We start from the raw sequence: 13,706 nt of genomic DNA, 5'->3' as shown, positions 1-13,706 counted from the left end.
CAGAGCCCTTAAGGCAGGGGAAAACTCTTCTCTGCTACCATCTAGTGAGCATCTTGGGAATAACACCTGAATGGAGGTCACCAGGAAAAGTTCTCTCTCCAAGGGGTTCTGAGCCAATGAAGAATGTGTCAGATCCAGGGCCATACCCCAGATGTGGTCATCTGTGCCCTGGTAGCTGTCCACTGGAAAGTGGAGTCTTCAAGGCGAGACCTGGTGCAGACCGTGACACCCTGAATGAACCGCCTTCTCTGGCTCTGACCTAGTCATGCCTTATGTCACCCTCCCCTCTTGACTTCCTACCTTCTTCAGGGTAGTTTTTGAACTAAAAGAGTGCTTAGAAAGCCTCTGTAAGTCACCATATCTGGGGGCAGTGGGGTGCAAACCAAAGATTTATTTTTCAAGTAAAATAGGCAGCCCAGGAAGAGCAGGATAAAAGGAAACCAAGGCTGAGAACAGAAAGCTTGGATATGGAAAGACACAAGAAGCCAGATTGCAACTGCCAGGGAGAGCTGGGGATGTGGGCTATGGAGTGGTCCTGGGCCCTTGTCTAGGTGCTGGGGCAGAAGGGGCCTTGGAGACTCAACTCCAGGTGCAGCATTTGCAAGAGGAGCTGAACACCAGGCTCCTCGGGCAGCTTTGCTGGAACAACCACCCCCTGTACAACTGTAGTAGCTGGGCCAGTCCCGAGGGTTGGGGTAGAGCCCATCAGCTTTGCCCTGGCAGAAGGTGTCTTGTCCGAGGCTGGAGTCATACTCAAGTTCAGAGGGCTGGCCTGGTGCAGGAGCTTCAGGCTCTGGGGGGCCTGAAGACATATATGGAAGACCTGGGAAAACAGTGATGATTCAACCAAGGTTCCTCCAAAAGATCCCAAACCCATAGGCCAAGCACACAGGCAGCAATCATAGGCAGCAGCAGCTCAACACCCCATACCTTACAGGCAGGGCATAGTCAGACGCCCAAGGCAGAGAACAGCCAGACAGCAGCCACACCTACAGCTGGAGCACAGCTCAAGAGAAAACACCGGAGCTACAAGTGTCACAGGCAGTCAATGGCTATCTACCATCTGCAAAGCCCAACCAAGTAATGGTGAGGGCCAGTGGGGTCTCACAATGAAGGCTGAGTGCAGGCCTTGAGAAGACAGGCTGAGGGCCCTCTGAAGGGAAGCCCTGGTTACCAACAGCCTGGGCAGGCATTGGTACAATCAGAAAGAGGAAGAGAGTGTGAAAAGAGAATCATTTCTACAGCTCCCTCAGCTCCTGGGGGTGAAATTTGGGAAATCACAGTACTGGGGCAAAGTCATTTCCTTAGAAGAAGCCAGTACCTGAGGTGCCCTGACCCCATACTCACTCAGCTCCAGCCACAGCATCTTGATGAGGGGGTATCAGCCCTGGTTGCAGAAGAAACCAGCAAAGTTATCCATGTTCAGTGTCCAAACCATGACCCCACCCAGTCCCGTCTGCTTCAGATAGCTGACCTGTGTGAGGAGTGAGATGGGGGTGGAGGAGCTCAGGGAAGCCCGGCCAGCAGCCCCAGAGCTGGTTCCTCATCCAGGCAGGGACCTCCTTTCTCCAGCACCCCCAGGTCCATGAGTCCTGATCCTTGCTGGGCATGATTCATTCTGGAATCTCCCTGCCCTGACATAAACACGGCCAGGGGTGGGCATGAGGGTGGAGGTGTGAGGAGTACATGGATGTGTGACCTTCTTTAGGGTGGAGGCCCTAACTTCCCAGCATTTTCTGGACTGAGCTGTTGTGTTTGGGGTACTGTCTGCTGATTGTGATGAGTTCAGTTACCATATGGAACATACCATGTCTTCATGTCTTTGTCCACCCTGAGGGCCTTCTCACCTCCACCATTTCCCTGAGGCTTCTTTAGGGTATGGCTGTGTGTCCCCTCCGAGTGGGATTCCCTGGCCCTAGCCCTGCCAGGGTGCCATGGCTCACCTCTGGCGTGAGGCTGGGGTTACAGGGTAGGGGTTGTTGGAACACTTGATGACCCCAATCTCCCTCCCAGCTACCTCCCTTTCTACACCAGTCCCCACTCAGGATTCCAGCTATGGTACAACTTGCTCTCAGAGGCCAGCTTCCCCTTTCCTCTCCATCAAGTCTTTCTCCTGCACTTTCCTCCCCAGAAGGCCCACCTTCTCTGCTTTAAGACTTTCTCAAAATCCTTTCCACCATGAAGTCTTCTCTCATCTTCCCCAGCAAGGATCATGCTGCCTCCTCAATTCTCCAGAGTACTTTGTCTACACCTCCAGAAGAACCTGCCACTGTCTGCCCTGCATAACTGACAAGAGATAAGCAGATGAACAAATGCAGGTCCCTCTGCAGGTGCCAATGACCTCACTGGAAAAAGAGACATGGGAACAGGTAAATGCACTCAAGTTTTGAGGCAGGAATGGAGGGGGTGTCATATAAGTAAATCAAAGGATCTATAATTTGAACATGCACCCAGTATTGTCAATGGACTGAATAAAATGATATGCCTTACTGTATGTATTTCTCCTCTTATACATCTGTAGAATTTATGTTTAATAAAATACAAATACTTTCAAGAGAGATACTCAATGTAGAGCAATTTTTTTGCCCTTGTCTTTTCTTAATCAATAGGTGATAATGGTACAAAATGCTATCACATGGAGATCTGTGAAATGCTGGGATATTTCTCCTTGAAGAGGTTCTGAATGCTGTCATTGAATGTTATTGACAGGCCTTGGGCCCACACAGGACCACACCTTCCCAGCAGGGCCGAGCCTCACCTTGATTTTGAAGCTCTCCACATCATCAAAACCGACCCACTGGTTGCTCTGAAAGGCATAGGGTACCTTCTGTTCCTTGATTCTGTGCTCAGCAGCCCCCTTCCAAGAGCAGACCTCTAGGAGCAGAGGGCAGATCTGGGAAGGAGGTGGGAGGCACTGCAAGCATCTTCTCCCTGTCATGAGGAGACTAGAGACTGAAAATTTCCCATCTGAGAAGCTTGGAGAATCTAGGAAGTTCTAGACTGAGTGACCTAGAACTGTCGATTCAATGGAGGCACCTGGGGTTAAGGATAAATCCAAGATGACAGGCATGGGATGGAATTTACCAGACCAGAATTCATGTGCCTAGCATCCTCATTCAGAAATTATGGGAGAAGAAGCCCCTGCTCTGCACAATACTCAGGGTGGCTGTGGGTTTTCCTGCTTCATAGTAAGCCAGGAGTCCTCTCTCTTTGGTGAAGGGGCCAGGAGTTCCAGGCCCCGTGGCTTCGGCCCCCACTCCGGTGTCCAACAAAGAGGCCAGGGTAAAGGATCATCCATAGGTGGGCATGCCAAGGATCAGTTTGCTGGCAGGGGTCCCTTTCTGCAGCCACCGTTGCATGGCAGAGTCCTGGTGGTGAAGGAGGAATGTCAGGGCTAATTTTCTTTGCCTTTAGACTGGTTCAGATCACCCAAGCCTGGGGGATCCAGAGGAGTTTCATGAGCTTTTACTAGTGTTCCAACCCTGCCCCATCATCTTTAGATCCTGTCTTAGACCCTGAACCACAGTGATTGAAGCTGCATGGCCCTATAGCCAAGAGCATGGGCTCTGGAGTCAAACAGTCATTGACTCAGAAAATATTTACTGAAGGCCATCTGTGTACCAGGCACTGTCCCAGATGCTTGGGATACCTCAGGAAACAAAGATCTCTGCCTTACTCAGCAACTTATTTGATCTTGCTGAGCCTCGAGCTTCCTGTCTATAAAATGGAAATGATAAAAATATTTGTCACTAAGGGCATTGTGAGAATTAAAAGATATAATGCAGGTATAAGTCTAACATAGTGCAATAAAGGGGAGCTATGATTGTGATCATTACCATCACTGTTGTTTCACCCTCAGTACAAGAGCGGGGAATTTTATTTATCTCTGTATCCCCAGTGCCTAGAACAATGCTTGACACTAAGATGCGCAAATAGAACAAATGAGCACAGGGCTTCTTCACTGCCTCTGCACAAGACCTTCCGCCATCATGTATTACTTGACATGACACCCCCAGGCCTGTGACATGAGGAGGTACCCAATATAACTCTGTGGAATAAACAAATAATGAAGACTCTTCCCTCAAACCAGGATGGTAGGCTCACTTTCCCAGAAGCCACCCTGTTTGAGTCCAGGTTTTCTAGTTACCCTGCAACCTCTTAGCACTTAGATATTTTCACTGTATTGATTTACGTGTATTTCTTTTTTCTGGTCCATATGATTTATCTTTTTTTTTTTTTTTTTTTTTTTGTGGTAGGCGGGCCTCTCACTCCTGTGGTCTCTCCCTTTGCGGAGCACAGGCTCCGGACATGCAGGTTCAGCAGCCATGGCTCACGGGGCCCAGCCGCTCCGCGGCATGTGGGATCTTCCCGGACCCGGGCACGAACCCGTGTCCCCTGCATCAGCAGGCGGACTCTCAACCACTGCGCCACCAGGGAAGCCCCATATGATTTATCTTTGATCAGACTGGAGCTTTCTGAGGACAGAGGTCAGAGCACCCTGCTAAGTTCTGTGGCATTTTTGTGCAAATTTGGAAACGGCACCCCTCTGGCCAGAAGCAACATGCAGGGCACATAGTATGGAGAGTAGAAGGCCACTTTGTAGGAGGATAAAGGCCTCCCTTCCCCCACATGGATCCCCAGGCACACAGCTTGGAGAGCACTGTGCCAGTGGGAATTCAACCCCCTCACCTCTCAGCTGAATGTCTTTGTATGTCTCCCCACTTGACTGGGCTGACTTCCCCTGGGACCCACACAGTTTCCCAGATGAGGGTGGAGGAGCCAGGCGCAATGTGAGGTCTAGACGCTCGGCTCAAGTGCCTGAAGAAGTGCACTTTATTTGTGAAAGAGCCATGGAAGTCCTAGATGTTCCACCCAGCTGACACACAAAGATATGGGCTCCCCAAAATTAACAAACATTTTAATTTGGGGCTTTTTGTTATTGTTGTTTGTTAAGAAGGAGAAATGATACGGTCAATCTTGACTTTTAAAATTGGAATGGGCTTGTAAAAAAATGTCTAGCCTACTGAATGAGAAAGAGCTGGGCAGGAAACCTCCACCCACCCCAGTCTGCAACCAAGCCTGCCCTTTCCCGGGACTGGCGTGGCGTAGGGGTGGTTCTGCCCTGAGATATTATCAACTTGGCAAAGCTCTCACCTCTTTCCAGAAAACACCTTCCAGAAGGACATTCAGTGCCAAGGAGCAAAAGCTACCCATTATCTTGAAGGAAATGAGGCTGAGGGTGTATGAAGGGAGCAGAAGCTATTTTGGCTGGAAACTTGAGCTCAAAGACAGCCTCCCAATTAGTCACTGGTTTGTTTGATGTGTCCCCAAACTATATTGGTTTGCTGTGTCTAATATCAGCCAAGATGCTACACAGAAGTGAGGTTTCTCCTCAGCAGTGGCATGGAACAGGAAAATCAAACAAACAAACAAACAAACAAACACGAAAGAAACAAAACAATCCTGGCTTCTCCATGCCCTGCTTGGTGTCCTGCTTTTCCCTTCCTTTGGGTTCTTCAAGGCTCAGAAGGGGACACCGGCAAGGGCCTGTGCCAGGGGTGTCCCCCCACTTACCACATTGAATTTGGCCACAGCCCCGCTCTCTCCCTGTCTCCCGTGGGGGGACAGTTATGCCCTGTGTTCTTCTCCCAAGAGCCATGGAATTCATAGGCCATGAAGCCGAGGAACTCCAGGTTCCTGCATGAGGTGTGGGAAAGAAAGAGTGAGGGGTTAGTGCGTGGGGTGGGGCCCTCCTCCTTCCTTGTTCCTCCCTCCCCTCTCACGCAGTGTGTGGCCTGGGGAGAGACCTGCATGGTGGGGGCGGGCTCCCTTCTGGCTCTTGGAGACGCAGCCGCCTCCGTCATCCATGCCATTCTCATTCTTGGCAGCTCATGTCTTCAGCGTCCTCCTCCCAGCTGTCCACTCAGGAAAGAGTCCACTCAAGGACACCTCTTGCTATTTTGCTATTTTGAAGGGAAATCTAGCTTAGCATTTCTCAAACTTTAGTTGTGCACATAAATCACCTGGGAATCTCATTCAGTTACAGGCTTTTATTCAGTAGGCCTGGGGTGGGAACTAATTCTTTTGGAGATGCTAAGTGCTCCCCTCTTTCCTGCCCCAGAGGTATTTCACTTTAAGACTGAGTTCTTAAGGAAAAGGGCAAGGCTCCAAAGAGAGGGACTCCGGAGTGATGGAGTAGCAGATGTGGTAAGGAAACACTCCTTGGGTCTGCTGGTGAGGCAGGCCAGCCCCTGCTCCATTCTGGGGGAAGCTCAGCCTACCCTTGGTCTCTTTCCCCCGCAGAGAACACCGGGTCCATGCCATCTGCCTGAGACTCACAGACTAATTTTGTCCCCCTTGTATCCAGCTTTTGTGCAGTGTGGTCCTGCTGGGACAGCTGTGCTCGGCAGGAGGTGTGCCTTCCCTGAGGCCTGGGCTTCCTGCTGAAAGGCATTGGCCAGGTCCTACAGGGGCAGCTCAGAGTGAACACACAGGCAGGGAACAGGCAGCCCTGTGAGCCCCAAGCAGATGTTTCCACACAGGAGCCTGAAACTGACCACAGGGCTGGTCTGTGCTATGCAGACACATGAAGCAGCTGAGCCTGAGGGCAGAGCAGCACCTAGGTGGCCCCCTGGCCAACTGGGTCTTCCCTGTCTCACGCAGCTGTACCTGCACCAGGGTTATGAAGCACCGCTTATCTGATGGAGGGCTCCCCCGGCTTCCTGTGTACTCCCAGTCAAGGTCGAGACCATCAACGCCATATTTGCACAGAAACCTGATGGCTGAGTTGACAAAGGTCTGTCGGTTATTGGCTATAGCCACCATATCCATGAACCTGTGGCTTGATAAAGGGCAGTGTGGGCCTGTCTTACACAGGACAGTGGGTCATGCTCCCTCAGAGGCAAGTGAGAAACTACTTAGGATATTGGTGCTCGGCTGTCTAGGCCAGAAGGGCACTGGAAGGGCTGCTTCAGAGGCTGCCGGGATATTTGCAGGTGGGTTATGGGCCTGGATAAGGGAAAGGGACAATGTAGAAGTGCCCCCCAAACATTGACATCACCAGGGGCACACTGACTCACTAGGAGCTCTGCTTCCCAAAATTCCCTCCAGAAGCTTACTGCCACATCCCTGCCTAGGGATTTGTTCTAACCTGAATCAGAGCTGGCTGTCAACCAGCATGGAGACTGAAAAAACAAAAGGAATCAGTTTCTAAGATGAAGAGGAAGAGAAGCAGGTTAGTGAGGATATGCGTAATCTTGGGGGCCTGCTCTTCTACTTCCCTGGCAGGTTAACATGGTTACCATTCTTTTAACTCACATTTGTAGAGTGCTTTGTGCTATTGTTATTACTATTACTAGTCCAGAGTTCTTTACAATTCCTGAGGGGCCCCAAGAATTACCTCCCCACATCTTACTTTCTCAAGAAGTCTCTGGACTTCTTGGGGGTCTTGAGTTTTATAGACCATTTCTATTTTAATTTAGCTAACAGCATCAGTTCTTAATTGGGGTTTGTGTGCCTGGGAACCCCAGGCTAAGAATCCTGAATTTCAGTGAAAAATCTGTGTATAAGCAGTGTTTTGGCAAAGGGGAGTCATAAATTTCATCAGGTTCTCAAAAGGGCTCATGATGCAAAAAAGTATTAGAAAGACTGGTTTAGAATCTTGGGGACCTTATAGTTAGGACTTTCTAGGAAAAGTAAGGTTCCAAATATATCATTCCATTATCTCCATAAATCATCAGAAATGTCCTGGAAATGTCAATATTCTGGCATCCAAGCTCAATTTCACAGTCTGCCTTTGACACCCAGAAGGGGAACAAAAATTCTCAGACATACTGTTCCAGATCTCAGAAAATAGAGACATCATATGTTGTCTGGGATTAGTTGAGACACTCCCTTTACACATTTCATGGAGGAAGAGACTGAGGCCTGGAAAGAGGTCAGACTCTCTGTGCTGCATTTAAAGCAAGACTGGATGTATAACGGTCTGGAGCTAAGCCCACTCCACTGCCTCCTGATGAGGTACCAAGAAGTCAGAAGGAAGGTCAGCCCCCAGAGTCCACTCTTCTCTCCCACTCCCCCTCACCCTGGCTACACCTCTGCCTGGCTGATTCCCCGACTGGGGGTCTCTCTGGCCAGTGAGCCAGTTCCCCACTAGGGGCCCTGCTACATTGGTGCCCACAGACAACTCACTTCTGAGTGCCGAAGTTCCAGCCCCCAGTGGCCAGCAGCATCTTCAGCTTGGGATTCCTGGGAAAGAAAAGAGAAACGCCAGAATTTATCCAGCCAGGTCCTGGGGCTCACCTCACTAACAAGGAAGCAAGGAGGCTGGCAGGGCTGGTGGGGTGAGGTAGGGAATATATAAATCCCTATGTTCAGATTCTGTACCAGGGAAGCTCTAGATTGGGAAAGAAAAGACACATTCCTACCTTTGAGGACCTCTTATCTGGCTGGGTAGCCATACACTCAAGGAATTCAGAAAGCAAGAGATCGGGACAGATCTTCAGAGAGGCTGTATTAAGGTAGTGATAACACTTGAGCTGAAGGACAGATAGATTTTAGGAGATAGAAGGGCACTCATTCCCAGTGGAGGGAAACAGTTTCACAGTCCAGATTCCACTTAGACCTAAACTGGAAGGGCACTTAAGGAGTCACTGTCTACCCCCACCTCTTCCACATAAGCACGGAAAAGCCCACAGAAGTGATGAGACTTGCCCAAAGCCACACAGAGGGTCTGCAGCCAGACTGCAGTAATGGAGAAGGTTTCTGGCTTTGAGAGGAGGCGCCTGTCTTCTCCATCTCCCATCCCCACCTCCTCCACTGCAGCTCACATCTTCTTCAAACAGTTGAATTCCTTGCAGAGCGTCTCATTATTCTACGCTATGGAGCTGAGCTGGTCATTGTTCATGCCAGCAAAGGCATATATAAGGTGGGTGCACAGATTGGGGTCCACATCCTTGGGCAAGAAGCGAGCAGCTCCCCTGTCTGTACTGGGCCCAGTTAGTGAAGTAGCAGACCAGTTTTGCCGCAGAGCCTGGCCAGTTGGGGCAAAGAAAAGAAATGGCAATCAGAAGGGCCTGCTGTGGACTGGCACCCTGTGCCCAGAGGCAGAACTTATGTCATGCCAGAAGATGTTAAACATGGCCCTTCATCTGCTGGAGGCAGAGCTTTCAAATCACAGCTTGGAATACTCCAGAATGTTAATTAAAATACAAATATATAAAGTGGCAGAGAGGAGGGCCCAGTTACAGGCCTGGGTTTATGTTTCTTTAGTCTTGCTTTAAAGAGGTTTGCATTTATATACTATTATCCCTTGTAGAGAATTGGTTTAATATCACTGACAAGGTTCTAACAAAGAGAATATTTTCATTAGGAAAAGGCAGCTTGTTTCTGTCATCCGCATACCCTGTAGAATGGCTTTGTGTGTAGGACCTCTCCTCCCAGGCGGGGGCTTGTCTAGCAGTGACGGCTCCCACCAAGGGCAGCACTGTGCAAAGTTGACCAGAACACAAAGATGCTCATCTTCATTCCTGCAGCTGCCAGAAGAGTACTTCGTGCCGATCTTCTCTTTAGCCTTGGCTTAGGGGTCGCCATCTGAAAATGACAGTGTGGTCTCTGAGGGCTCTTCCAGCCTTGCAGACTATGATCGTGTGGTTTGTACACGCCAGCATTTTATGCCAGGGACTTGGCAGAATGATGAGTTTGGACTGGAGCATGTCTGTGGTCAAGGTCTAGACCCTAGGATTTCCTTTTGCACAGACAGTGTATCTCTGCACCCTCCTCCGGCCCCCATGTGGCCAGTGAGAGGATGAAGAGGGAGAGCAGTGCAAAGAGGCTATAGGAGGGTGTGTAGGAACCCAGAGCATGAAGGGTTGGCTGAGACACCCCTGTGCCCAGGGATGGCTCTCAGAAGGGTCAAAGCTCTTGGGTAGTCACTGGCCCTAACTAGAGGTCACCCAGGAGTGAAGTCTGCCAACGGGACTGGGACATTGCCTGAGTGACATAGAAGGAGGATTGGTGAACTCCCCAAAGCAAAAGAAGGAAGCAGAGGATTAACCCAGCGAACACATCCCTGGGACCATCTAGAAAGGAGCCAGGAGGCTCTTTTTATTTTGTATCATATCCTGCCATAGCATGTTGAATATTGTGCATGAATATTTGTACTGTCTGGTGGTTAACAGCAGGGACTTTGGAATTTCATGCCTGGGTTGAAATCCCAACTCTGCAACATTTTAGCCAGATAATTCAGCTTTCTCCTTCATAAAATGGGAATGATGATTGTTCTTATCTTAAGGACTATTGTGTGAGTGAAGAGTTAATGTATGTGAAACACTCAGAACAGTCCTGGCAGAAAGTAAGCTCTGTTCTAAGTGCTTTGCATACATTAACCCTTAGCCCACACAAAATTCTATTATTATAAATATATACCATCCCATACCATAACACACCATATGCCCAGAAGTAGCTTGGATTAAAGCTTTTGAGGAAATCTTCAACTTTTCTCTCCTCCCCATGTTTGCTATTTCTTTGGACCTGGCTCTCCCCTCCTGTGAGACGAAGAGGGGAAATGTGTGCCCAGTGCCACAGCCCAGGTTCAGGATGAGGGTCTGAGTACAGGGAGTAGTGTGGGATAGGAAGGGAACCCAGGAGTCCAAGTTGCTAAACATCACCCAGAGAGTTCTCTCCTGTCTTGTGCAAGAAGGAGCCCTCCTGGCTCTCCTAAGCTCCACATGCAATCAGTTCAACAGACATGGAAAAAGTGTTCTGTCCTTGCTGAGCCAAGGGGCTAGAACATGGAGCTGGAGAAGACTTAGGTTTCTTACTTCCAGGAGCTCAGAGCTCCCCTCCTGGTTGTAGGGGAGACACCTAAGCCAGTAATTAGAAACACTGTGATATATACTGTAAAATGTGTTCCAGTGCTATGAGAGCACAGAGGTTGGAGCAAGTGACCTCAGGAAAGACCAGAGAGAGGCTGATATTTAAGCTGGCCCCACGGACACACAGGAGTTCAGCTAGTGGGTTAGGAGGCTAGAACCTTCCCAGAAGAAGGAATGGCAAGGCTATTATGGGGACAAGGACACTTGCAGGGACCTGAGCTTTGGAGGGGAGAACACACTGAAATCTGGCAAGAGCTCTTGGAGTGGGCGTAAGTGTTGGGGGAGTGAATGGGAGAGGGTAGCAGAGCCCAGGGAATGGGACTGAGGGAACCCAGGGATAGCTTCAAGAAAGGCACCACTTACCCCATTGGATCGTCAGCAGAACCATCAAACCTGAACAGCACAAAAGAGAAGGCAGAGCTTAAGATGTCATTCTTACTTTCCCAGGCCCTCTATGGCTATTGAAGCGCAGGAGCGAGAAGTGGTCAGGGACGGGGGTGGGCTCAGGACAGTTTCCTACAAATCCAGCTTCCTCTGCCCACAAGGGACCCAGGAGGGCACTGTGTCCATCCCTTCACCCAGGCCAGACAGCAGGGGCCCCTACCTGGCCTGGGCTAGTCCCAGAGCTGATGGACGTCTCCATGAGCTGAGACTGCTCCCTCTCTAGAACACCAGTAGAGGGTAGTGAAGATTCTAGGAAAACCACTGACATTTAAGCTTTTTAGAGAGAAAGTTTCTCTTTTGAAATAAGCAGAAAACCTATCCTCAGGATGAAAAGAGCCAATTTGGAAGGGCTAGGCCAGAGAGTTCATCTCTAGGTGAGGTCTCTGTACCTCTGTTCACAGCCACAATTGACTACTGTTTGCTGCTTTCCTGCCACACCCCACAAGAGGCTGGCTGAGTTACCAATATCCTTGGAGACTTAGGGCTCAGTGGGACTCCTTTAAAAGTATTTATTTCACCTCTCTGGAGACCTCGGACTTTGCCATTAGCCTAATAAAACCTGCATGAAAATTTGTAAGGGCACCCAGGGTCATGGCTCCCAGGCTGCCCTCCAGCATCAAGGTGGGGAAGAATTCCTTGGCAGTGGGCACCCCTGGAGAGTAGGGGGCCTCAGAACACAGGAAAGACAAAACCACCCAATGCCAAGGGTTCACTGACTCTGGGCTTCCAAAACAGGAGGAAAAGTCATTTTCAGCCTGTTGAGAAAAGCTTTTCCTTCCAACACAGAGCCTCTTGGGCTGAAAGACCTCGGGAAGGGGAGCCCACAGGGACTGCAAGCCTGGCAGCAGAGGGAGAAATGGAATGACCCTCCAAAGTTCTCCGGAAAGCTTCTGCTTCCTTACAGACAGCACCAAGGAGCCATTTCACATACACATTCCCACTTCCCCACAGCTCCCGGGGCGCAGCCCATGCTCCCCGACAGCACCCACTCACCTGCCCAGGCTACAGACCACACCATGGTGTTGGCTCAGTGACAGACTCCAGCCCACGCAACCAGCTATCCAGATCCTGCCCTCCTTTTATCAGGCCTCCCTGTCCCAACACAGCCAGGGGTGTTGAAGTCAGACAGGGGCAGCAGGTGGGCACAGCGGGCAGGCGATGTGGTATGGAGGTCTAGGGTGCCAAGTAGCACGGACTGGGGATACCTGACACAATGCCCTTTAGCGATGCTTGGTTTTCTGGAACAATCAGGCTGTAACATGGGCTCCTATCATTGCCCAAGCCAGGAGGCAAAGGGAGGGAAGAGGCAAGTGTTTCTAAACCTTCTGCTGGGCGAACTTGATTCTGATTTTCTCTGTGGGCTGGTGAGGACCACAAGCAGCCCCAGGCCTCGGAGGAAGAGAAACACCTCATGAGTCAGGGGAGCAGGCTTCCAGACCAGCCTGCCTGCCTGCTTTACCACGACGCTTCTGGAATTTAGGTAATCTCTCTGTAAGATGATAGCATTGCAAGTATAACCTATATTTTACAATAGTAATATTTTTATTACTATCCATGTGATAGTAATATTTTCTATCCACGGAGAAAAATACATCATGATAAATAGCAACAATGACCTTAGTAATATTTTTAAATGCCTGTGTTTATTATGAAGAATCAGACATCTATCAGTGTCCTGTGGCTGCTGTAACAAAAAACCTCAAACTAGGCGGCTTAAAGCAACAGGATTTATTACCTCACGGTTCAGGAGGCCGGAAGTCTGAAATTGAGGTATTGGCAGGGCCATGCTTCCTCCAGAATTTCTAGGGAAGAATGTTTCCTTGCCTCTTCCATCTTCTGATGGCTTCTGGTGTTCCTTGGTTTGTGGCAGCATCACTCCGATGTCTGTTTCCATTCTCACCAGGATTGTTTTCCTCTGTGTCTTTGCATGTCTTCTATTCTGCCTCATATAAAGACCCTTGTCATTGGATTTAGGGACCACCCAGGGTGATCTCATCTTGATATTCCCACCTTAATTACATCTGCATAGACCCTTATTCAAGTAAGGTCACATTCTGAGGTGCTGGATGGAGATATTGGGGGAGGGGGCAGCACTCAGCCACTGCAGGACCTACTGGGACATGTTACTTATTCTGTCTGCAGACAATGGACAGTGCGTACATGAACTCCAAGGTCCTGGCAAAACTCTAGGGGATCTGCTCTTTGCTCCTAGGCCTTAATGTGAGTGGCCTGAATGGCTGAGTGGGAACGTCCAGGGCCAGCAGACTCTGGAGTCAAGTTGGCTGGGTTTGAATCCCAACTCGGTCATTTAATATCTGTGTAACCTCGAGCATGTCCCTTGATTTCTCTGAACTCCAGTTTCTTCACCTGTAAGGAGAAGTCCTCAGA

At 49.7% G+C, this 13,706-nt stretch overlaps 1 protein-coding gene across 1 annotated transcript; it reads right to left on the bottom strand.

Moving 5' to 3' along the window:
* Positions 1 to 579: 579 nt before the first annotated feature.
* Positions 580 to 12,336, bottom strand: CHIT1 (chitinase 1). The gene is given in 14 exon segments (XM_059038375.1): positions 580 to 650; positions 653 to 823; positions 1,348 to 1,474; positions 2,759 to 2,872; positions 3,183 to 3,368; positions 5,575 to 5,621; positions 5,624 to 5,697; positions 6,340 to 6,464; positions 6,670 to 6,835; positions 8,191 to 8,247; positions 8,829 to 8,971; positions 8,973 to 9,031; positions 11,238 to 11,267; positions 12,312 to 12,336. Coding segments are annotated over 14 exon segments (1,395 nt in total).
* Positions 12,337 to 13,706: the final 1,370 nt, after the last annotated feature.

This window comes from Kogia breviceps, chromosome 1, assembly GCF_026419965.1.
Source record: "Kogia breviceps isolate mKogBre1 chromosome 1, mKogBre1 haplotype 1, whole genome shotgun sequence".
Classification (NCBI taxonomy): domain Eukaryota; kingdom Metazoa; phylum Chordata; class Mammalia; order Artiodactyla; family Physeteridae; genus Kogia; species Kogia breviceps.
Note: the sequence above shows the minus strand (reverse complement) of the source record. Positions and strands in the feature narration are given on the sequence as shown.